This window comes from Cynocephalus volans, chromosome 4 (genome assembly GCF_027409185.1).
Source record: "Cynocephalus volans isolate mCynVol1 chromosome 4, mCynVol1.pri, whole genome shotgun sequence".
In the NCBI taxonomy this organism is placed as follows: domain Eukaryota; kingdom Metazoa; phylum Chordata; class Mammalia; order Dermoptera; family Cynocephalidae; genus Cynocephalus; species Cynocephalus volans.
Genome location: NC_084463.1, coordinates 99596037 through 99620983, shown reverse-complemented (window position 1 = coordinate 99620983; position 24947 = coordinate 99596037). Strand labels below are relative to the sequence as shown.

At 41.3% G+C, this 24947-nt stretch overlaps 1 protein-coding gene across 1 annotated transcript; it reads right to left on the bottom strand.

Annotated features, from left to right (window-relative positions):
• Window positions 1–23430: 23430 nt before the first annotated feature.
• LOC134376274 (olfactory receptor 2AT4-like) lies at window positions 23431–24396 on the bottom strand. Its single transcript, XM_063094877.1, has one exon. The coding sequence runs from the start codon at window positions 24394–24396 to the stop codon at window positions 23431–23433; it is 966 nt and encodes a 321-aa protein (XP_062950947.1).
• Window positions 24397–24947: the final 551 nt, after the last annotated feature.

Below are 24947 nucleotides of genomic sequence, written 5' to 3'. Positions count from 1 at the left end.
CCATTTACAGTTAAAGTTGGTCACAGCAGGAAAAATGCCCCCATGCCTAAGTGCCACACATTCCTCCCAATTCCCATTATGTGGGAGCAGGCGTTCTCTTCAAGATCAGGGCCAATTATTCTTGCATATATTCTCCTTTTATTTGACTACTGATCTATTTGTACAGTGGACTTAAAATGACCAGGAAGCCATTGTAGCTTTAAATTTAGTGAGACTTACTATGTCCTTTGTGGAATCAGGACTACTAGATCTACAGAAGCTAAAACTATGGGGATTGGAAGCACTAGTTCCCCAAGTGGGTCACTGCAGGCAGTTGTTGGGAAAATATGGGAAAATGGTCAGGGCCCCTCAGATGTTCAGAATCTTGCTGAACATTTGATGTAAATAGGCATATGCACCCAGGTGTCCTGGGTTATGGACTTAAGTATAACCCATGGTGCTCTGCCCCCAGGTGGGGGCATGGGGAGGCCGCTACTGTTGCTGAAGGCTGTTGCTGCAAGCTGTTGCTACCAGTGCCCCCGGGACCCTCCGAGAGGCCGAGGTTGCCGCCACCTCCTGACCTGTAAGCTGCTAGACCTGTAAGCTGCTGCTGCTGCCGCTGAAGACTGAGCTGGTGTCATCTGCCAATGGCTCCTGGGATCTTTCTTTAGTTATGATTTGCCTTACTTGACAACTGGCATAGCTAGTCACTTAGCTAGTGATGTAGCTTTACAGTAGTGGTGAGACAAGACTCTCTAACTTCTATCCACTGGTCCTTGGGGCCGTGTGTTCTACCTACTGGGGACATAGTACCATATAATGGCCACCGATTTAAGGTATGTACTATATTCTGAAGAATTATGCCCTGTCCTTACATCTCCACACTGATGCTTTAGCTGTGTTGTCAAGAGGCAATCCATGGCTTCATCAGGCTGGCAGCTTCAGGATAGAACAGTTTGTGATGATATCAGTGGATTTCATGGTCATGTGTCTACCACTTTACCTCCTTTACAGTAAAGTTAGTCCCTCGGCTAAGGAGTTGTGTGGGATCTCATTCACTCAATCAGATGTTCTTTTAGTCTTTGAATAGGATGGTGCCAAGGTACTACAGGTGTGAAAGTTAAACCGAAACCTAGTATACGTGTCAATCCCACTAGGACAAACCCTCGCCCTTTCCAATGTAGAAGGCTCTAATGTATCCAATTTGTCACCAAATGGCTGGTTGGTCTTCTCAGAGTATATACCATATTGAGGGCTCAGCACTTGTCTCTGCTGCTAGCAAGATTGGACGTTCAGTAGTGGCCGTTTTGGTGTGAAGAAGAACATGCTATTGGAACCCATGCATAGTCTTTACCATCATAGCTACTCCATTCACCAATCTACTATGCATGTAGCAGAGTAGCTGGAGTCAGAGGCTGGCTGACATCAACTTGGCAAGTCATAATGTCCACTTGTTTGTTTAGTGCCTCTTTTGCTGTGGGTGCTCTGAGAACTGAGCTTTCTCCAAAGTTCTAGCTCTTTGACAATTAAGTCTTTTGCTTGGTCTTCAGTTCAGTCTGCCCTCCGCAGGAGATGCTATCAGGGAGATCCTCTCACTCTCACATTATGCTTTGCACTGGGGATTAATAGATCAGAGCCTGTTGTTTTCTCCGTACCCTTCAATAAAGCACTGTCTCTTTAGCAACATCCATCAATTCCACGGTTCTTATATTTTCTGCTTCTGCCATACCTCTGAAACACCAGAGACAGTGCACAGCTATTGAATCCCCGCTATCTAGGTCCCATCCAGTTTACCACAGGTGAAATTATGAGCAATCACACTGCGATAGCACAGGCAACAATCTGTCTGCCATCAGTGATAGGGTCCTCACGGCCATCCAGACAGAGTGATCCAATTGCAGAATCTCATCTTTAGAGTATGTTTTCTAGAGCCACGCCTGGCCCCAACTGTCTTAGGCTGGGTTTCCCAGAGACAAAGCCAAAGAAAGGAATTCTTGTGCAAGTGATTTAGTGAGGGAGCGAAACCTGTAAGGGAGTGAAGGGAGCAGGATAGGGCAGAAGAACTTAGACAAAGATGAGTTTCAGCTGAACTTTAGCCTGATTCCACAGGTGCTCTGGAGTGTGAAAGGTCCTGTAAACTTGTTACACCTTAGAGGGGTGCGTGTGTGGTAGGGGGTGGGTGGGAGCTGACAGTATGGGCTGTCCCTGGGGAGAGGGTGTAACATATCAGCCATTTTTCCAGTGAGGAGGTTCTTGTTAGTTGAGGACAATTCTCTGGAGAATGATACAGCCCTGGGCTGTTAGCTGCCGACATTCATAGCAGCTAGATGGAATACCAACAATGGCTTCTACATATAGTTTACCCTTCTGTGTTTGTTATGTTTTTCAACATTGTGTGTGTAAAGCTACACGACTACACCACTTGTCAGGTCAGAGCAATTGTCAGACTCCTGCCATCATAGCCAATTGTATTGTTAAAGCAATTCATAACTAAAGCCAAAACGTTTCATTATTTTAGTTACACTAAGTTTTCTAATTGTATTGCTAGGACTAGGGGTTAGGGCCCACAGACCCTGCAAACCCATTGTACAGACTGGGTCACCAGACCCCTCCCATACCAGGCTGGGTCACCAGACCCCTCCCATGCCAGGCTGGGTCATAGACCCCTCACACGCAGGTCCATGAGCTAGGTAATTGGAAAAGATCCCAGGAGCCATGGGCAGATGACACAAGCTCAGTCCTCAGCAGTAGCAGCAGAAGCAGCAAAAGCAGTGGCCTCTCAGGGTATCCCAGGAGCACTGGCAGCAACAGCCTCCAGCAGCAGTAGCAGCCTCCCTGCCCACCCACACCCCGGGGGGCATCCCAGGGGCATGGGGCCCCGTGGATCAGAGCCACTTGTCCTTTATACTTAAGTCCATAACCCAGGACACCTGGGCACACATATGCAATTACATTAGATAATAACCAAGGAACACCTGAGCACATGTGCATATTTATGTCAAACGCTCGGCAAGATTCTGAACATCTGAGGGGCCCTGACCATTTTCCTTCACTTTCACTACCGTGTGTATAATATTCATCCATACTAAATGCAGTTTTAAAATGTATAGTATAAAATTGTGTGACTGTACAACAATTTATTTAGCCATTACATTGTCGATGAACATTTGGCTGGATATAAAACTGTAAGTTAATGTTATTTTTCTTCAATACTTTAAAAATATTGTTCCTGTATGTTTTTGCATCCAGTGCTCCTGTTAAGAAGTCTGTTATCAAACAGAAACTCGTTCCTTTGTACATGATCTGCTTTTTCTTCCTGGAATTGTTTAGAATTTTAAAAAAGTTTCTCAGTCATAAATTTGGAAGTGAAATTTTTAATTTGCTACATAGTAATGAACTTTTAAAAATAGCTTTTTAAAAAAATTTTTTTATTGAGTCAAAATTGATTATACATATTTTGGGGGTTCAACATTGAGATATGTTGATCGAATCATATATATTGTTGCAAATTATAATTAATCTTTATGCCCAATTTCTCCCCATTCCCCTCTCTGTCCCTCCTCCCCCCTCTAATTACCCTAGATTTCTTCTCTCCTTCTGAAAGAATAATGGTTACTCTGTTGATTTGTTGCCTAGATGATCTGTCCTATGCTGAGAGGTGTGATCAGGTCCCCCAATATTATCGTAGAGCAGAGGCTTCTTCTTCAGAGTCACTCTGAAATGGGCTTTGTGGAGAGAGACATCCTCTTCTTTTCTTTATCTTTACTGATGACTCTCCTCGTGTAAATGTGCTCCAGTGGCTGGCGGCCATCTGTGTGGAGGTAGTGGTGTCTAGCTGCTTTTGCAGCAGCCATGGTTATTGTCGTGGCTGTGGTGGACCATGGAGGTGATGTTTTTGGCATGCTCCTTGGTACTGGAAGTATGTCTGGTTGTGGGTAGTGTCTGGTTCCTGGCTCCATACCTGGGGTCCCCAGGCAAGCCCTGAGGTGCTGGTGCGGTGTGCCTGGTTGTGGAAGGGGAGTCAGGTCCCTGGTTCCAAGCCTTGGGTCCCTGGGCAGGCCCTGAGGTGCTGGCATGGTGTGCCTGGTTGTGGGAGGGGAGTCCAGTCCCTGGATCCATGTCTCTGGTCCCCTGGCAGGCCCTGAGGCACTGGTGTGGTGTGCCTGGTTGTGGGAGGGGGTTCCAATCCCTAGCTCCATGCCATGAGCCGTGCCCCTGGGTGGGGCCCTGGGGTGCTGGTGGTATGCCTGGGCCAGAACTAATTTTTTGTCCTTTGCTTACTTCTAAAATGGGGGAACTTCCTGTGGGAACCAGTATTTGAGCTCTATGGTTGAGCTAAGTTGCTGCTTTGCTGCTGTTTCCCTAGGGAAGGCTTTTTGTGCAGCTCAGGGTTTAATGGTTGACCTTATAGGTACTTCTGGCTCTCCAGAGACCTGGTACACCTGGGTCGTGTAGAAACTCTGATCTGGGCCTAAGTTTTCTCATCAAACTGCACCCCATGCAAATCTACATTCCCAACCAGTCTCCTCTGAGTGGTCCTGTGCTGATTGGGGGGCAGATTGGCTGTCATTGCTGTGTCACAGTGTTCTCCCAGTGGGCCTGTCTCCCCCCCCACCTGTGCTCCAAACACTTCCCATGGGGCAGGCCCTGTGCCGGTCCCTTGCAGTGATTCACTGGCCTCTGAATGGCTCCCCTTTTTCAGCTGTTCTGGCTCCTTCCTCCTGTGTGGGTCCATGGGAACATTATTAGTGGTCTTGCTGTCCTGGGGGCCACCAAGGTCCTCTTCTCCCCTGCCACCTCCAAGCAACTACATCTGAATGGCACAGCTGTAACTTCTGCTGACTCCTGCTCCATGCACTCAGCAGCTCCAGCCTTAAAGTGGCTGTGGCCCAAAATGCTCCAAGGAGTTTTTTCTTTCTCTCATCGTGGTTTCTCCCACCTTCATGAACTCTATAGGTCTCTCCTCCTCTTCCCCTGAGCTCCAGTGGCCCCAGCTTGGCCGATGTTACATTTTTATAGTTGTAAATTTGTTGATTTGTGGGAGAGAGTGATGCTGGGGACTGTCCATTCCACCATCTTGACTGGAACTCTCTAAAAAATAACTTTAAAAACAGAAAAGTTGAAGTCAAATAGTGTAGACTTCTGCTTTCAGGAAGATAGACTAAATATATTTTCCCCTATCCCTCCTGATAGTACAATTAAAAACCCTGGACATTATGTATACAACAAACAAAATAAGACTATGAAAGATGTAAGGAAGAAGGCAAAATGGCTAGGGAACTCAGGATCCAAGGAATAACATGGTAGTGGGTTCCCAGGATTTTCCTTTTGCTTCATAAATCTCAGACTTGGAGCTGAGGAAGCTGGAAACCTGGAAATGCCAATAGGCACAGACAGGAAAAAAAAGCCAATGGTAGGATTCTCTGTTCATATAGTTAGTTATGTTTGCTCCCCTAAAGCTCATGTTGGAAACTTAATCCCCACTGTGCAGTGTTAAGAGGGTTGAAAATCATCCTATTATGGTAATTGAAAGCCAGGCCTTGAAGAGGTGATTAGATTGTGAGCACCATGCCCTAGTGAATGGATTAATCCATTGATGGTTTAATGGTGGTCACAGGAATGGCTCTGAGGGCTTTAAAAGGAATGTGTATGAGAAGTCTGTCACTGTTGCTTCTGTCATTTCACCTTACATCACTATAGAGTCACCACGAAGAACAAAGCCCTCACCAGATGTGTTCCCTGGACTTTGGACTTCGCAGCCTCTGAAACTGTGAGCAATAAATATTGTTTCTTACAAATTATCCAGTTTCAGGTATTTCTGTTATAAGCAACAGAAGCAGACTGATACATCTGTGTAGCCAAAAGACCAGAACAGGGGAATCTAGCAAGACAGGAAACTTTTAGAAAATAATCCCTGTACACCTGCCAAATACCACAGAGAAAACTGTGGCCCTACCCATAATCACATCATCAAAGGCCAAGTGGACAGCCTAGACTTCCACCTGTGAAAGACTGAAATGAAGCACTTCAAATCCCACTATGACCCTCCTGGTGTCAGAGAATTACCTGACAAAGATTTAAAAGCAGGCATTATGAAAATGTTTCAATGATCAATAACAAACACATTGGAAGCACATAAAAAATAGAAAATCTCAACAGAGAAATAGAATATATATAGAAAAACCAAATGGAAATTTTAAAACTGAAAATTACAATGAACAAAATAAAAAATTCAATGGATGGGCTTAATAGCAGAATAGAGGTACAGAGGAAGAATCAGTAAAGAAGAAAATAGAATAGTAGAAATCACCCAATCAGAACTGAGATAAATAGATGGAAGGAAATTAATGGAGCCTCAGGGATGTGTGGAACTATAACAAGAGATTTAACAATAGCTTCACTGGAGTTCCAGAAGAAGAGGAGAAAAAAGGTAGGGCTGAAAAAGTACTTAAGGAAATAATCGCCAAAAAATTCCCAAGTTGGGCAAAGAACATAAACCTACGAATTTGAGAAACTAAGTAAACCCCAAATAGGATAACCCCAAAGAAATCCATACTAAGACACATCATAGTCAAATTTCAGAAAACTGAAGACAAGAAATCTTGAAAGCAACAAGAGATAACACCTTACCTATAGGGGAATAACAATTTAAACAAAAAGGACATTGTTGGGGGGGGAGGGGGGAGGGAGAAGGGAGGGAGGTTTTGGTGATGGGGAGCAATAATCAGCCACAATGTATATCGACAAAATAAAATTTAAAAAATTAAAAATTAAAAAATAAATAAATAAAAAATAAAATAAAATAAAATAAATGACAGAAGGTTTCTCATCGGAAACTATGGAGGCCAGAAAGAAGTGGAACAACATTTTTCAAGCTCTGAAAGAAAAGAACGGTGTAGCCAAGAATTCTATGCGAAGCAAAATATTCTTCAGTAATATAGGGAAATCAATACATTCTCATATGAGAGAAAAGTAAGAGAATTTTCTGCCTATCCTAAAATAATTTGCAGATTTCCTAAAAGAATGGCTAAAGGAAACTCTCTAAACAGAAAGGAAATAATAAAAGAATGATTGAGTCATCAGGAAGGAAGAAAAATGAAAGGAATGAAAATATTGGTAAATACATATTCTTTCTCTGCTTGAGTTTTCCAAGTTATGTTTGACAATAGAAGCAAAAATTATAAGTGCTATCTGTTGTGGTTCTAAATGTATATAGAGGAAATATTTAAGAGAATTATATTATAAAAGAGAAAGTATAAATGGAAGTAAAAGGAGGTAAGTTTTCTATACTTCACTCAAACCGATAAAATGTTGACCTCAATCAATTGTGATAAGTTACACATATATAATACTTAGAGCAACCACTAAAAATGATACACACAGAGATAACACTCAAAAATATTATAAAGAGATTACAATGGGATTCGTAAAAATGTTCAGGTAACTCACAGGAAGGAAGGAAAAAGAAAATGGAGGAATAAAAAATGAAAACAAACATAAGGCAGAAAATAAATAGAGTACTTAAGGCCTATCATATCAATGATTGCATTAAATGTAAATAGTCTAAATAGACTAATTAAAAGACACAGATTGGCAGAGAGTATTTTTTAAAATGACCCAACGATATGCTGCCTACAAGAAACGCACTCCAAATACAATAATATAGGTAGGTTAAAAGTAAAAGGATGGAGAAAGATATATAATGCAAACATTAATTAAAAGAAAGCAGGAGTGCTATATTAATATTAGATAAAGTGACTTCAGAGCAAAGAAAATTACCAGACACAGAGAGGGAAATTACATAGTGATAAAAGGGTCAATCTACTAAGAAGACATAGCAATCCTAAATGTGTATGCACCAAACAGAACTACAAAATATGTAAAGCAAAAACTGATAGAACTGAAAGAAATAGATCCACAATTTATCATTGTACACTTTAACACTCCTCTCTCAGCAATTTACAGAGCAACTAGACAGACAATGAGCAAGGATATAGAAGAACTCAACAGCATTGCCAGCGGGGTCTAATGTGACATTTATAGAACACTCCAGCCAACAATAGCAGAATACACAGTTTTTTCAAGTTCCCATAGAACATATGTGAATGAATATAAGCCATATCCTGGGCTATAAAATAAACCTCAACAAATTTAAAAGAATTGAAATCATATAAAATATGTTTTCTGACCACAATAGAATCAAACTAGAAATCAATAATATAAAGATAACAGGAAAGCGTCCAAACACTTGGAAACTAAATAACACATTTCTAAATAACCCATGGGTCAGAGAAATAAGTCTCAAGGGAAATTTTAAAAAATATATTGACCTGAATGAAAATGAAAATGCAACATATCAAAATTTGTGGCACACAGCTAAAGCAGCGCTGAGAGGGAAATTTATAGCATTAAAATGCTTATGTTATAAAAGCAAAAGATTTTCAAATCAATAATCTAAGCTCCCACATCAGGAACCTAAAGAAAGAAGAGCAAAACAAACTTAAAGCAAGAAGGAGAAAGGAAATAGAAAGTTAAGCACAGAAGTCAATAAATTCGAAAGCAGAAAACTGAGAAAATCACTGAAACAAAAAGCCAGCTTTAAAAAAAAATGAGCAAAATGATGAAGCTCTAGCAAGACAGACAAAACAAAAAAAGAAAACACACAAATTACCAATATTGGAATGAAACAGAGATATCTCTATGGACCTTGCAGACATCAAAAGTATAGTAAAGGAATGCTAAAAATAAATCTACACACAAAAATTTGATAACTTAGATGAAATGAATCAATAACTCAAAAAGTACAAACTACTACAACTCACCTAACAGATTATTTGAATATCCCCATAACTATTAACAAAATTGAATTCATAATTAAACAACTCTCAAAAATGAAATCTCCAAGCCCAGATGGTTTCACTTGAGAATTCCACAAAAAATATTACACCAATTCTACACAATCTCTTCTAGAAACTAGAAGATACAGGTACACTTTAACACTTTATTTTATGAAGCTAATATTATTCTGATACCAAAACCGGAAAAAGCCAATACAGAAAAGAAAACTACAGACTAACATCCCTCATGAATATAGACATAGAAATCCTTAACAAAATATTAGTACATAGAATTCAGCAATGTATAAAAAGAATTAATTATATATCATGACCAAATAGAGTTTATTCCAGGGATGCCAGGTCACTTCAATATTATCCAAAATTCACCACTCCCTAACTGTGACCCCTCCTTAGGCCAAGCTGCAAAATTAGAGCACTCACTCCATGCTCATCTCTTCTTCCAGCTTTCAACTCCTGTCCCAAATTTGCCTACCTTTGTTCACTCTTCAGACCCCTCAGATAATTTGTAGTTTGCCTATGATTTATAGTTGCTATGTTAGGGAGGGCTGGTTTATTAACAATTTACTCTGCCATACTGTAAAGGGAGCTCCTCCCCCCGGTTTTTAATTTTTATTATTATGGGCTCCAATAGGACCATCAGATTCCTACAGATCTTTCTCCTTGGTATCCTCTTAAATTTCTCCTCTTTTTTTTCTTTCGACCTAAACTAAAGATCAATAAACCTTTTCTGTAAAAGACCAGATAGTAAATATTTTAGGCTCTGCCGGCCATCTGGTCTTTGTTACAACTATTCAGCTCTTCCATTGTCGCTCAAAAGCAGCCACGAACAACATGTAAGCAAATGAGTCCGGCTCTGTTCAAATACAACTTTATTTATGGATACTGAAATTTGAATTTCATATAATTTTCTCATGTCCCAAAATATTCCTCTTTTAATTTTTTTCAACCATTTAAAAATGTAAAAACAATTCTTAGCTCTCAGGCCACACAAAAACAGGCAGCACGCTGCATTTGGCCTATGATCTACAGTTGGCTGACCTTGGATGTAAACTCGCACATCTCCTGCTTTGAGAACAAAATACCCAACTTGAAAAAAATCATACCTTATTTTCATGTGGTTCTCACAATTCATCCTATTTGTTTGTTTCAGACCTTTTGTAATATAATTCTATACTTGTACTTTAATTCAACTAGACATCATTATTACAGCTGCTTTATACAGTTGATTTTTACTTACTTTTACCCATATTTTATCACTTCCTTTGCTCTTAATTTCTTCATATAGCTTAAGTCTTCAATTTATATCACTTTCCTTTTTTCTGAAGTACATTGATTACAATTTCTTTTATTGAGTTTGTACTGGTTGTCAAATTTCTTGGCTTTTGTTCATTTAAAACTGTCTTTATTTTACTCTAATAGTTGAAAAATATTTTCACTGGGATAGAATCCTGGCAGTTATTTTAAATCTTTCAGCACATTGAAGAAATAATTCCAAAATCACTGGCTTCCAATGATGCTCTTGAGAAGTCAGTGTAACTGCTATGTTTGGAAAGCAATGTCTTCTTTATCTGGATACTTCTAAGATTTTTCTCTTAGTTTTGTTTGTTTGCTTGTTTGTTTTCTACAGCATCACTGTTACATATCTAGGTATATATTTCTTTTTATTTATCTCACTCGAGATTTTTTGAGTTCCTTAAATCTGTGGTTTAGTATCTTTATTAATTCTGAAAATTTTTAGTCATTTGCTCTTCAAATATCGCCTCTACCCACTTATGTCTCCTATCATAATGCGAACATGATTAACATGTATTTGACCCATTTACTCTGATTTTTATGACTCTTACCTCTCTTCTATGTTTTTCATATTTTTTGCCTCTCTAAGATTTATTCTGACCTGTTTTCTACTTTACTTTCTCTAATTGCATCAAAATTGCTATTAAAATTGTTCATTGAGTTTTAAATTTTAGATATTTTATTAATTAATTCGAAGTTCTATTTGGTTCTTTTTTCAAAAGTTCTAGGTCACTTTTTATATTTTCTTGTTTCCTTCAAATATTTTTAATCTTGTCTTTTATTGAAACATAATAAGAATAGTTTTTTCATATAAAAGAATTAATTTTTTGCCTCCTGATCCCACCAGCCCAACGTAAAGGTGTAAAATAACATGGTGTAGATGAATCTAAAATGGAAGTTGTCCTCTGATTTTCCTACAATGCCGGAGTGTGCAAAGAGCAAAAACCCATGACCTTTCTCTCAAAGCTGCCTCTGAGGTTCGATTGGCCATGCAGGGAGAGGGGAGATGGGGGCTGCAGGAATAAATGATTTCAAGGGACAACAGCTCTGGGGAGGTGGTATCACAGCCTACCCCCTCCCCACTGGCCACATCAAAGAAGAGAGCAAGAGTGTCCTGCCCATTGTTTCTGCTGGGGACCCCAGTCTGGACACTCTCCAGCTTGGAGCAGGGACGTGCTGCGAGCTGGAAAACTCAGATGTGAAGTCACCCACTTTGGATCAGCAGCAGCCACAGCAGGCATGTCATCTTCAAATAGAGACAGTTTTGTCTCTCTCTGCTCTCTCTGCTTCCACCATCTTCCAATGTGAGACCCCTGGGTCACTGTCACCACCACCAGATGGAATTTGGACTTCCCAGCTCCAGAAACTTCCCTTCAGAATCACAAATTCAAATACAGAGAAAAGGGGAAAGGATCCTAAGATGGCGGTGGCTGCGGCAGTTGGCGCTGAGTAGCTGAGGTGGAAAAGGCGACCATTGGGCCTTAGGAAGCCGGCAAACTTGTGGACCTTCCTCTTGCCGTCTCTTAAGGGAGGACCGCTGCTGGTGGCTGGTCGTAGGGGCTGACTGCCACTTTGCTTTGGCAGGAGAGGCTGTCTCGTTTACAGGCAACAGCTTTGAAGTGTGGAGCAGGAAAAGAACTGTTTCTTAGCTGCAGTGGCCAGCTGCCCTATTCAGGATTCGAGGTTTCAGGCCTGCATAAAAGAAGATTTCTGGGAGCGCCCGATCCGCGCCACAGGACAGAGTGAGCAGCCTGAGGCGGCGGCTGCTGAGGACGGGGACGGTGACAACGCAGAGGCAGAGAGGGAGCCGCCCGGCCCGGCCCAGCCCTGTGAGTGACCCCCGGCCCGGCCCTGCTCGGGGGGTGGACGCCCACCCGGCTTCTGACTGCCCCACCAGGCCACTCACCGGCCCTGAGGCTGCCTCCATTTTCTCAGGTGGTGGCAGCTCCAGCCCGGCTCAGCCAGGCCTGTCCTCCTCGCCTGGCTCAGCTCCGCACTGAGCCTTCCCACTTGCTTGCCCCGGCGCGGGGCTTCCTGGGGCCTGCGGGCCGGCCTCCCCTCCCAATCCCTCCATGGTTCTCTGGCGGGGCTGGTGGTGTGGGGCATCCCAGGCCAGTGTTGGGAGGGCAAGGAAGTACGGGCTGGGCCGACTGTCACTCCACCGCACCCTGGGCTCTGGCCCCCGGTAAACTTCCTGTTACCGGGAGGCAGGTACCATCTCTGCGGCCACCAGTTCAGAAAAACGCCTAACCGATTTCTGGTTAGGAATAGTGTGGTCGCAGCGTTCCTGAATTTGCTTGAACCTGCCAGAGAGCTGACTGCGGGCAGGCACGGGAGTCGGTCTGCGCCAGGGGGATTCAAAGGTGAACTGTGAGCTGCGGGCTCCTCCCCTGAGGAGCTCACGCTCTGGTGTGGGAGATAAGACAAGTACACAAATAACCGCGATACCAGGAGGAAGGTGATAAGTCCCGAGAAAGATCTACACAGTGCTACAAAGGCACCCATAGCGACCGGTCGTCTGCGCCTAGCAGAAACCTGGTAGACTTCCTGGGCGAGGCGGTGCCGAACAGGGTCTTGAAGGCCCAGCTGATAGACGAGGGTTGCAGAAGACATGTCCCAGCCCAGCCCAGTGTGCACAGAATGGGGAGATGTCCGGCTAGGGAGGCGGAGACTCGACAGAAACCACACACCCTGTGGGGCAGCCACTGCGTGATCCAGCAGCCCGGGCAGGAGCTCATGGAACAGGGAGAAGTCCTGCACGGGAAGTGGAAGCTCAGCAGACACCACACACCCTGCAGTACCGCCCCGTGATTCAGCAGCCCAGCAGAGTCCAAGCTGACTAGAGAGGTGGCTCCCCGGAGAGGCCCAAGACCCGAGGCAACCACACAAACAAGACACTAGAGGCCAACTGAGCAGTCACGGAGGTAGCCATACCAAATTGGCAACCACAGCAACATCTTAGTTAGTCAATAGTCTCAAACTGGTGGACTGTGAAACCCCCTGCCACAATGAATAAACATCAAAAAAGATACCAGAAATACAGAAAATCAAGAAAGTACACCACCAAAAGTTAATAAATCTCAAACCCTAGATCCTATAGAACAAGAAGCCCTTGAAATGACTGACAAGGAATTTCGAGTGATAATTCTAAGGAAACTGAATGAAATACAAAAAACTCAGCTAGACATCATGATGAAATGAGGAAAAGTATACAGGACCTGAAAGAGGAAATGTACAAGGAAATCAATGTCCTGAAAAAAAATGTAGCAGAACTTGCCGAACTGAAGAAGTTATTCAGCGAAATAAAAAACACAATGGAGAGTTTAACCAGCAGGCTTGTGGAAGTTGAAGAGAGAACCTCTGAACTTGAAGATGGGCTGTTTGAAATAACACAAGCAGACACACACAAAAAAGAAAAAAGAATCAAAGACATTGAAGAAAATCTGAGAGAGATATCAGACAACCTTAAGCGCTCAAATATCCAAGTCATGGGTATTCCAGAAGGGGAGGAAAACCGAGATTGCATTGAAAACATATTCAACAAAACAGTGGCAGAAAAATTCCCAGGTATAGGAAAAATCACAGATCTTCAGATCCAGGAAGCTAAACGATCTCCAAACGTATTCAAACCAAAAAGGCCTTCTCCAAGACATGTTATAGTCAAATTGGCAAAACTCAAAGACAAAGAGAGAATCTTAAAAGCTGCAAGAGAGAAGCATCAAATCACCTATAAGGGAGCCCCAATCAGGCTAACATCAGACTTTTCATCACAAACCCTAAAAGCTAGAAAGGAACGGGATGATATATTCAAAATACTAAAAGACAAAGATTGCCAGCCAAGAATACTCTACCCTGCAATGCTGCCTGCAAGAGACCCACCTCACCCATAAAGATTCACATAGACTAAGAGTGAAAGGATGGAAAAAGATTTACCATGCAAACAGAAAAGAAAAACGAGCTGGAGTAGCTATTCTTATATCGGGCAAAATAGACTTTAAACTAAAAACCATAAAAAGAGACAATGAGGAACACTACATAATGATGAAAGGATTGATGCATCAAGAAGACATAACAATCATAAATATGTACGCACCCAATGTTGGAGCAGCCAGATTTATAAAACAAACTCTATTAAACGTAAAGAAGGAAATAGACACTAATACCATAATAGCAGGTGACCTGAACACCCCACTGTCAATATTAGACAGATCATCTAGGCAAAGAATCAGCAGAGAAACACAAGATCTAAACAAGACCCTAGACCAATTGGAATAGGCAGATATCTACAGAACATTCCATTCAACAACCACAGAATATTCATTCTTCTCATCAGCACATGGATCATTCTCCAGGATAGATCACATATTAGGTCACAAATCAAGTCTCAACAAATTCAAAATAATTGGAACTATCCCATGTATTTTCTCAGACCACAATGGATTAAAACTAGAAATTAGGCTGAGCCCATGGTGCACTCGGGAGAGTGCGGCGCTGGGAGCTCAGCGACGCTCCCACCACGGGTTCGGATCCTATATAGGAATGGCCAGTGCACTCACTGGCTGAGTACCAGTCATGAAAAAGACAAAACAAACAAACAAACAAACAAAAACTAGAAATTAATAACAAACGAAACTCTGGAAACTATACAAACACATGGAAATTAAACAGCATTCTACTTAATGACATATGGGTCCAAGAAGAAATCAAGCAGGAAATCAAAAAATTTATTGAAACTAATGAAAATAATGATACATTATACCAAAACCTGTGGGATACTGCAAAAGCAGTATTAAGGGGGAAATTTATTGCATTAAATGCTCACCTCAGAAGAATGGAAAGATGGCAAGTGAACAACCTAACACTTCACCTTAAAGAACTAGAAAAACAAGAACAATTCAAACCTAAAGTTAGCAGATGGAAAGAAATCATTAAGATCAGAGCAGAACTTAAAGACATTGAAACCCAAAAAACAATACAAAAGATCAATGAATCAAAAAGTTGGTTTTTTGAAAAGATAAATAAAATTGACAAACCATTAGCATGGCTAACAAAAAAAAGAAGAGAGAAGATTCAAATAACAAAAATTAGAAATGAAAAAGGCGATATTACAACTGATTCATCTGAAATACAAGGAATCATTCGAGACTACTATAAACAACTATATGCCAACAAATTTGAAAATCTGGAGGAAATGGATAAATTTCTGGACACACACAAGCTCCCAAAACTGAACCATGAAGATGTAGAAAATTTGAACAGACCAATAACAATAAAGGAGATTGAAGCCGTTATCAGAAGGCTCCCAACAAAGATAAGCCCAGGACCAGATGGATTCACAGCAGAATTTTACCAAACATTCAAAGAGGAATTGACACTGATTCTTTACAAATTATTCCAAAAGATTGAAACAGACGCAAATCTCCCAAACTCATTCTATGAAGCAAACATCATCCTGATACCAAAACCAGGTAAGGATATAACCAAAAAAGAAAACTACAGGCTGATATCCTTGACGAATATAGATGCAAAAATCCTCACTAAATTACTAGCAAACAGAATACAGCAACACATACGTAAAATTATTCATCACGATCAAGTGGGATTCATCCCAGGGATGCAAGGTTGGTTCAACATACACAAATCAATAAATGTGATACACCATATTAATAAAGTCAAACACAAGGACCATATGATCATCTCTATAGATGCTGAAAAAGCATTTGATAAAGTTCAGCAGTCATTCATGACAAAGACCCTTTATAAGTTAGGTATAGAGGGAAAGTATCTCAACATAATCAAAGCCATGTATGCCAAACCCACTGCCAATATCATCCTGAATGGGGAAAAGCTGAAAGCTGTTCCTTTAAGAACAGGAACTAGACAAGGATGCCCACTCTCACCACTCCTATTCAACATAGTGTTGGAAGTACTAGCCAGAGCAATCAGAGAAGAGAAGGAAATAAAGGGCATCCAGATTGGAAAAGATGAAGTCAAACTGTCCCTGTTTGCAGATGACATGATCCTATATATCGAACAGCCTAAAGCCTCTACAAAAAAACTCTTGGAGGTGATAAATGATTTCAGCACAGTAGCAGGATACAAAATCAACACACAAAAATCAGTAGCATTTCATTTCGCCAATAGTGAACATGCAGAACCAGAAATCAAGAAAGCCTGCCCATTTACAATAGCCACCAAAAAAATAAAATACTTAGGAATTGAGTTAACCAAGGAGGTGAAAAATCTCTATAATGAGGGCCGAGCCAGTGGCGCACTGGGGAGAGTGCGGCGTTAGAGAGCAGCGACGCTCCCGCCGCGGGTTCGGATCCTATATAGGAATGGCCGGTGCACTCACTGGCTGAGTGCCGATCATGAAAAAGAAAGATAAAAAAAAACAAAAAAACAAACAAAACAAAACAAAACAAAAAAATCTCTATAATGAGAACTACAAACTGCTGCTGAGAGAAATTAGAGAGGATACAAGAAGATGGAAAGATATCCCATGCTCTTGGATTGGAAGAATCAACATAGTAAAATGTCCATACTACCCAAAGTGATCTACAAATTCAATGCAATCCCCATCAAATTCCAAAGACATTTTTCTCAGAAATGGAAAGAATTATCCAGACATTTATATGGAATAATAAAAGACCACGCATAGCCAAAGCAATGCTGAGCAAAAAAAAATAAAGCTGGAGGCATAACACTACCTGACTTTAAGCTATACTACAAAGCTGTAATAATCAAAACTGTATGGTACTGGCATAAAAACAGACGCACTGATCAATGGAATAGAATAGAGAATCCAGCAATCAACCCACACACTTACTGCCATCTGATCTTTGACAAAGGCACCAAACCTATTCACTGGGGAAGGGACTGCCTCTTCAGCAAATGGTGCTGGGATAACTTGATATCCATATGCAGGAGAATGAAACTAGACCCATACCTCTGACCATATACTAAAATCAACTCAAAATGGATTAAGGATTTAAATATACACCCTGAAACAATAAAACTTCTTAAAGAAAACATAGGAGAAACACTTCAGGAAATAGGACTGGACACAGACTTCATGAATACAACCCCAAAAGCACAGGCAACCAAAGGAAAAATAAACAAATGGGATTATATCAAACTAAAGAGCTTCTGCACAGCAAAAGAAACAATTAACAGAGTTAAAAAACAACCAACAGAGTGGGAGAAAATATTTACGAAATATACATCTGACAAAGGATTAATATCCAGTATATATAAGGAACTCAAACAACTTTACAAGAAAAAAACAAGCAACCCAATTAAAAAATGGGCAAAAGAGCTAAGTAGGCATTTCTCAAAGGAAGATATACAAATGGCCAACAGACATATGAAAAAATGCTCAACATCATTCAGCATCCAGGAAATGCAAATCAAAACCACACTGAGATACCATCTAACCCCAGTTAGGATGGCTAAAATCCAAAAGACTCTGAACGATAAATGCTGGCGAGGTTGCAGAGAAAAAGGAACTCTCATACATTGTTGGTGGGACTGCAAAATGGTGCAGCCTCTATGAAAAATGGTATGGAGGTTCCTCAAACAATTGCAGATAGATCTACCATATGACCCAGCTCTCCCACTGCTGGGAATATACCCAGAGGAATGGAAATCATCAAGTCGAAGGTATACCTGTTCCCCAATGTTCATTGCAGCACTCTTTACAATAGCCAAGAGTTTGAACCAGCCCAAATGTCCTTCATCGGATGAGTGGATATGGAAAATGTGGTACATCTACACAATGGAATACTACTCAGCTATAAAAACGAATGAAATACTGCCATTTGCAACAACATGGATGGACCTTGAGAGAATTATATTAAGTGAAGCAAATCAGGCACAGAAAGAGAAATACCACATGTTTCCACTTATTGGTGGGAGCTAAAAATTAATATATAAATTCACACATACACACACACAAAAAAAAACGGGGGTGGGGGAGAAGATATAACAACCACAATTACTTGAAGTTGGTACGACAAGCAAACAGAAAGGACATTGTTGGGGGGGAGGGAGGAGAGGGAGGAGGGAGGGTGGTTTTGGCAAGGGGCAACAATATTCAACCACAATGTATATCGACAAAATAAAATTTAAAAAAAAAAGAAAAAGAATTAATTTTTTTAGTTGACATGTATTGATTGTACACATTTATGGGGTACAGATTTATATTTCAGTACATGCATACAATTTGTGGTGATCAAGTCAGGGTAATTAGCATATTCATCATTTTAAAACTTTATCATTTCTTTATGATGAGAAAATTTGAGCTCCTCTTTTCCAGTCATTTGAGAACATACAATAAACAATTGTTAATTAGAGGTGCCTAGCACAACTGTACACCACTAGAAATTATTTTCCCTCTCTAGCTGTAATTTTGTGTCCATTAACCAACTTCCCCCATCTTCCCTTCCTCCTCTGCTTCCCCACTTCTAGTAACCACAATTCTATTCTCTACCTCTAGAAGTTCAGCTTTTTTTTTTTTTTTTTTTAGCTCCTATATATGAATGAGAGCATGCAGTATTTATTTTCTGTGTCTGGCTTATTTCACTTAACATAATGTCTTCCAGGTTCATCCATGTTGCTGCAAGTGACAGGAATTCATTATAAGAATTGTTTTTTATGTGACTTTATTTCAATTACTGTTTATGTTTTTGTTTGCCCTCACTCTGGTGCTTTATTTCCTTGTGTGCCTGGTTGTTTTTGTGTATCGGTCATTGTACTAGAAAATTATTTGTAGAAATAATTTGAGTCAAAGAATAAATCAAATTTCTTCTAGGGAGGATTTGTTTTCGTTTTTACCATGCTCTTGGGAACAGTCCAGGACCACTTTAAGCAAAGGTAGTTTTTGAGGTTCCTTGGAATAGCCGGGAGATATGATGCTGAGATCATATCTAAGTCTTCCAAAGGTCCAGTGTACTTCAGGTTTGAAGGGAATATAGCTTTGACGTTCAAGGTTATTGTGAGGAGTATCTCTTCATTAAATTCTCTGCCTATGTATCTTTGGCTTTTGATTTCTTTTCCCCCAAACTATGAGGCAATCAAGTAAAAATCCAAATTTGCCAAGGTTAGAAAATTCCCTCAGGGAAAGTTCTGTTTCTTTTTTCCTTTGCCTCTCTATTTTCCTTCCAATTTTGGCTTGGTTGTTCCATAATATTCATAAATTCATAACATTCCATAAATTCAACTCTAGAATGTCATTAATTAATGCTAATCTGTAACCTAGAAATTTTCATTTTTTTTTCAGTGGGAGTATAATCTGAATGACCTAATCTATCATTACCCTCCAGAACCCACCACTGAACAATTTTAAGGGAATAAGGAACTTAAGGACAGAACTGAGTTAGTTTACTTTTTACAGGATTAAATGAAGTACATTTAGAAAGTCAGGAAGCACATCTGGAAATAGAAAAGAAAACACACAGCTATCACGCAAATCTACAACCTGTAAGACTGCTAATGCCCAGACTAGAAATTTATCACTCGTATTGTAAAAATTGCAGCTCAAATGCTCCATATTCCCAAATGCAGTCTGTTTTATGGTCAATGTTTATGATCTGATTGGCAGAGTGGGACTCCAGTGATTGGATGGGGATATTCAGGAAGAGCCAGAGTAGTTGAGAGAGTTTAACTTTCCAAGCTTTTCTGAAACACATCCTACTCTACCCTCCACGTTCTCCCACTTGATAAAAGTGGCAGAGGCTTTGATTACAAGGCCAGCCCAGCATCAAATGGCGCAATCCCAGAGTGTGCGATGGAAGTGACAATATACAATGGCATATTAGGAGAGAGAGGGATCTGCTCCCCTCATCTTCAGTCCTACCCCAACATTAGTCTATTCTGCATCAGGACATGAGGCTCAGTCATTATGGAAAGGATAACAGGTATGAAAGGAGCAAGGTGTACTCAAAGGGGTTGAGACAAAGTAAAAGAAATTTGGGGAGATTGCCTCCCACCCCAGACCAAGAACAGCTCTGAAACATCAGCAGTCATTCTTCCTCATAGTCCAACCATCCTCTACACCAAATTCTACTCCTAGAGAGGGACAGTGAAAACTGTATATTAACGTTTTTGGATTATGGTTTTAAGGACTTGAAAATTCAATATAAATGTCTCTAGTCTTTTAACTATTTGCAAGCCTGAATACCTTGTGCAATTATCATATAGTCTCAGCTCAGTGAAGACTAGACTCCTAGATTTGGTAACCCAAGACAAAGATGGCTGGTTCATTTTCAGCTAATCCAGTGAAAACTTCAAATCAGGCAGGCTATGTGTTTCTGGAATCAAGTATATTTGATGACTACTTGGCAAGTTGACTATTGAAAGTCATCAGGAAGACCCAATACTGACACCTCTTTTCCCCACCTGGGTTCTGAACCAATTGTGGGTCTGAACAAAGACATCAGCAGAGGTCATGTAAATAGCACTAGGTTGGAGGACATAGCATATATTTGAGGGCAAGTGACTTCCTAAAGCAAAACCCCCAAATCAGAGATTCCTGCCCAGCCCTAGGCATTGTAGAACCATCCCAGATATACCTGCATGAAAACAGCCTCTATAAAATGCACAGAGGGGCAGAGGAGCATGCAGGGGCCGAGGCGAGGGGAGGGAGAAGAGAGGTGCTAAGCATATCCAGGTTAGTCTTCCTAAACAGCAATTAGGTAAGTCACCCTAAATCTCCCAGGGCAGAGTGACTAATAGGGCAGAAAAAGATCAAAAGCATTTCATAAACTGAACTCCCTCCACATGGAAGAAAACATCAGGAAGAATCATCTCAGCACTGACCATTTGGGCCATTCAGTACTTGTGTAAGGGGGATGCAGTAACTTGATTGACAAATGGGTTTGCTTTTTTATCTGGCTGCTCTCAGCATTGTTGAGGGATCAACTGAATTCTTGCAAGTAGCTGTTGCTGCAATAGAAGAGACAATATCACTGGCTGGGTGATTGAACGGTTTCCATTTTCAAATCATCTCTCGTTGGGAGCATTAATTGTTGACAAATGGACAGATTCAATCATGGGCATGTGTAACAAGTGTTTCATTTTGTTCCCCAACACATTCATTCTTTCTGGTTTGGGAGAAAAAGCTAAACTTGCAGCTGGTCGTGGTTGGTATTGGGGAATAGACATTTACACCTGCCTAATAGCCAAGTATTTGTATTTTCAATGAATACTTCTTGGTCATAGCAAAGAATATGGCAAAGGAAGTGTGGAGATCTTATCAAGCAAGACACAGAGACAGTTTTGGAGTCTTAGGCAGTCCATCATTAAACCTAATATCACTCTTTTGTCCAAGTCTAGTCCTAGGCACTGTAATGATCCAAAAGGACCACTGTTTTTGAGGACAAGAGACCTATGTTTGAGTCTTGGCTCTGTCATTGACTTGCCGTATGGCTTTGGGCAAGTCCTATGGGCCTCAGTTTCCATAACTGTAAAATAGGGAGGGTAGAACCAGATGATCTATGGTGTTTCTTCCAGCTCCAATATTCTGCGACTCCACGTTCTAACCAAGAGGTTCTCAGATGTGTTCAGATGACAGTGGAAGTGAAAACCATGCTGCTCCCTGTGGAACACAGTGATGTGCTGACATTTCACCCTGTCATTCTCATGAGACACAAGCTCCCTGGGGGTACAGGACCTTATTATACATATAAAATTACAACCAAGAGCACACATATCATTGAAAAGGAAAATTTTAATCTAGACCTAATTGGCTTTTCCACATTTTCTAATTAATGCCTATTTGCTACTTATTTACCTCGTCTCCATTGCTAGCATGGTATGTAGCACATCTTAGCAGATGTGATTCTGGTTAAAAGAGTGTTCTGAAAGGAGGTAGAGAGGCTGGTTATTTGGTCTGTCCTACCTTGGGCATCAAAATGTTGACAGCAAAGCCAGATGGTTTTCATTCAATGCAGAAATCTGTCTATGGGGCTGGCTGCTTAGCTCAGTTGGTTAGAGCGCAGCCTTATATCATCAAAGTCATGAGTTCGGATCCCCATACCAACCAGCCACCAAAAAAAAAAAAAAGAAAAGAAAAGAATTCTGTCTGTGATACTTGGGTTAATTCTTTAACTGAAACATTATAAAGATAATTTGAAGTTTAGCTTGGAAATGATTGAACCCATACTCTGAACTGAGAATATATACTGTTTACTATATTGTTAATCTAAGCATAAAACTATGCCACAAAATCTAAAGGAAATACTAATTGCAATTTACTCTGACTCAAAACTACTGAGAAGCCTAAGCTCTGAGAAAACCATCTTTTACCTGGACTAACCTGTGTTCCTATTCTCTCACATAGTCTAGTTCTACAGGCCCCATACTCTTGTTGCACATGGGTCTGCAGAATGTCATTTCCTCATATGAAAACCCTTATTATTTGGGTTTGTGAAAAATTCTCCTGTCACTCATTTATTCAATTTCCGGTTAGTCCTAAGCCTTTATCACAAATTGTTAGGGAAGATTTATTCCCCCACAATATGCACTGCAAAGTGCCAGCTTCCTGCTTCATTTTCTCTCCTGGCAATGGTTTTCTTTTGGCCTGATTGGGAGACTCTAGTTCTGCTCATCCTTGCTCTGATCCTCATGTGATTTCAGAGGGAAATTGAGCTTTAAACCCCTTTGGCAGGAAACATCACTTCTTGATGGGCATCCAAGCTGAAAATGAATCCTTCCCGTTGGGCAGAAATATGGACACCATTAGCACTCCTTGACTGGAACAGTTAGTAGTTTTCTTATGGAATCTTTTCAGGCCCCCCTCCCACCCATATTGCTGATGCACGAGTTCTTGCTAACAAACAAGCGATATCCAATGCCAAAAATGTAAAAACTTACAGGAGAAAATTGTAACATTGAATTAATGCTTGCCTCTCACAACCCACACTGCTTCTCTCTGTCCTGTCACCTTGTATTTTTTCCCTCTGGGTCTGACTCCCCCCCAGACTATGGGTATATTCAGGGCAGCAACTGGGTCTGGTTCATTTCTGTCTCCAGGACCTAATAATATTTTTACAAATAATTGAATGATGAAATTTTATTTATTACACTAATTACTGATGAAAATTGTGAACACTACAATTATTCTGTAGTACACTGGAAGTCTTCTTGATCTAGCATTTGAGGACCAGGTTGTATATGTCTGCCCAACTAACTGAAGCCAATTTAGGTTGCTGTTACTGATTTGAAAATATTTACTGAGTTCCTATTCTGTGCTAGGTGCTGCCATTGTTGTCCTGGTTGCTGAGTTTGTTACATCCAATGATCAAGGGCCCCCAGAATGCCCTCCATCCTGAGGACATGTGATTTTGGTGATGGCTGCTTTGACATCCTTGTTCCTCAGTGTGTAGATGAGAGGGTTGAGAACAGGTGTGAGAATGGCAAACACCACATTGCCCATGATGTGGAAGTCGAGGGGCAGTTCAGCTCTGTAGGCCACATAGGCTATGGCAATGGATGAGTAGTAGGTGCCCACCACCAGCAGGTGGGAGCTGCAGGTGGAGAAGGCTTTTGAGCGGCCTTCTCGGGAGCTGATGCAAAGGACCGAGGCCAGGATGTGGGCATAGGAGAGAAGCACCAGGAACAGGGGGAGGAAGGACACCACCATGGCAATGCAGAAGCCCATGAAGGTTTGGGGTGTGGTGTCGGAGCAGGAGGCCTGGATCACAGCCAAGTGGTCACAGAAGCAGTGGTAGACCTGAGCCATAGGACCAAATGCCATCTGGGAGGTCTGTACCACTGCTGGGATGGGCAGGAGGAGGGCAGTGAGCCAGGCACTGGCTGCCAATGCAGCGTTGGTCTGGGGGGTCATGTGGACAGTATAGTGCAGTGGGCGGCAGATGGCCACATAGCGGTCATAGGCCATGACCACTAGGATGAAAGCTTCTGAGCAGTTGAGACCATGGAACAGGTACATCTGCAGGAAGCAGGCAGGAAAGCTGAACAAGTGGTCTCCCAGTAGGAATAGGGACAGCATCTTGGGGACAGTGGTTGTGGTGGAGAGGATGTCCAGGGCTGAGAGGTTAATCAGGAAGAAGTACATGGGCTTGTGAAGGCTGGGCTCTGCCACCACAGCCACCAGGATCAGGGCATTGCCCACCAGAACGAGCAGGTAGATTAAGAGGAAAATCCAGAAGACAGGGAGGAAGAGGGACTCTGGCAGAGAGGGGATTCCTACCAGGTAGAAGACTGGTGAGGAGTTCTCTGATCCATTACAGGCTGTGGCACCCATGGTGGGTCAGAGCTGGATGTCTGCAGACAGACACTGGAAACATCAGGACACATCTGGAAACCAGAGCAGTTCGGGAAACATTAACTAGAACACGTGTCTTTAATTTTCCAATTGAATCTCAATTCCAATTCTTTGTGCCAGGAGTTTTATTGCACAATTAAGATGCCCAGAATGGTGAGGTGTCTAATAGCAATCGTTGGAAGAGCTGGACCTGTTTGGTAGGGAAAAGAGGTAGATACAAACACCTAAAGGACTGTTGAAGGAAAGGAACAACACTTGCAAAAAACTGGGGGCACTGTTAGCAGCTTCAGGGGCCCAGAATTTAACCCCACATATGGAAGAAGTTTCTTTCAACCAGAACTATCTCATTATGCAAAAGACAGGCTTGAGAATTAGAATCCATGTAACAAAAGGTATGCATGGAATTAGAATTTCACGTAACAAGAGTTATGCAAGACTGGAGTCTTTTTGGCTGGAATACTACAGAGATTTAGTACTTTGATAGGAGCTAGATTAAAAACCTTTAAGTAACCTTCTAGCCCTAGATCCAT

Coding starts and splice junctions, on each gene's coding strand:
- LOC134376274 (XM_063094877.1), bottom strand. CDS start 24,396: ATGGGTGCCACAGCCTGTAATGGATCAGAGAACTCCTCACCAGTCTTC.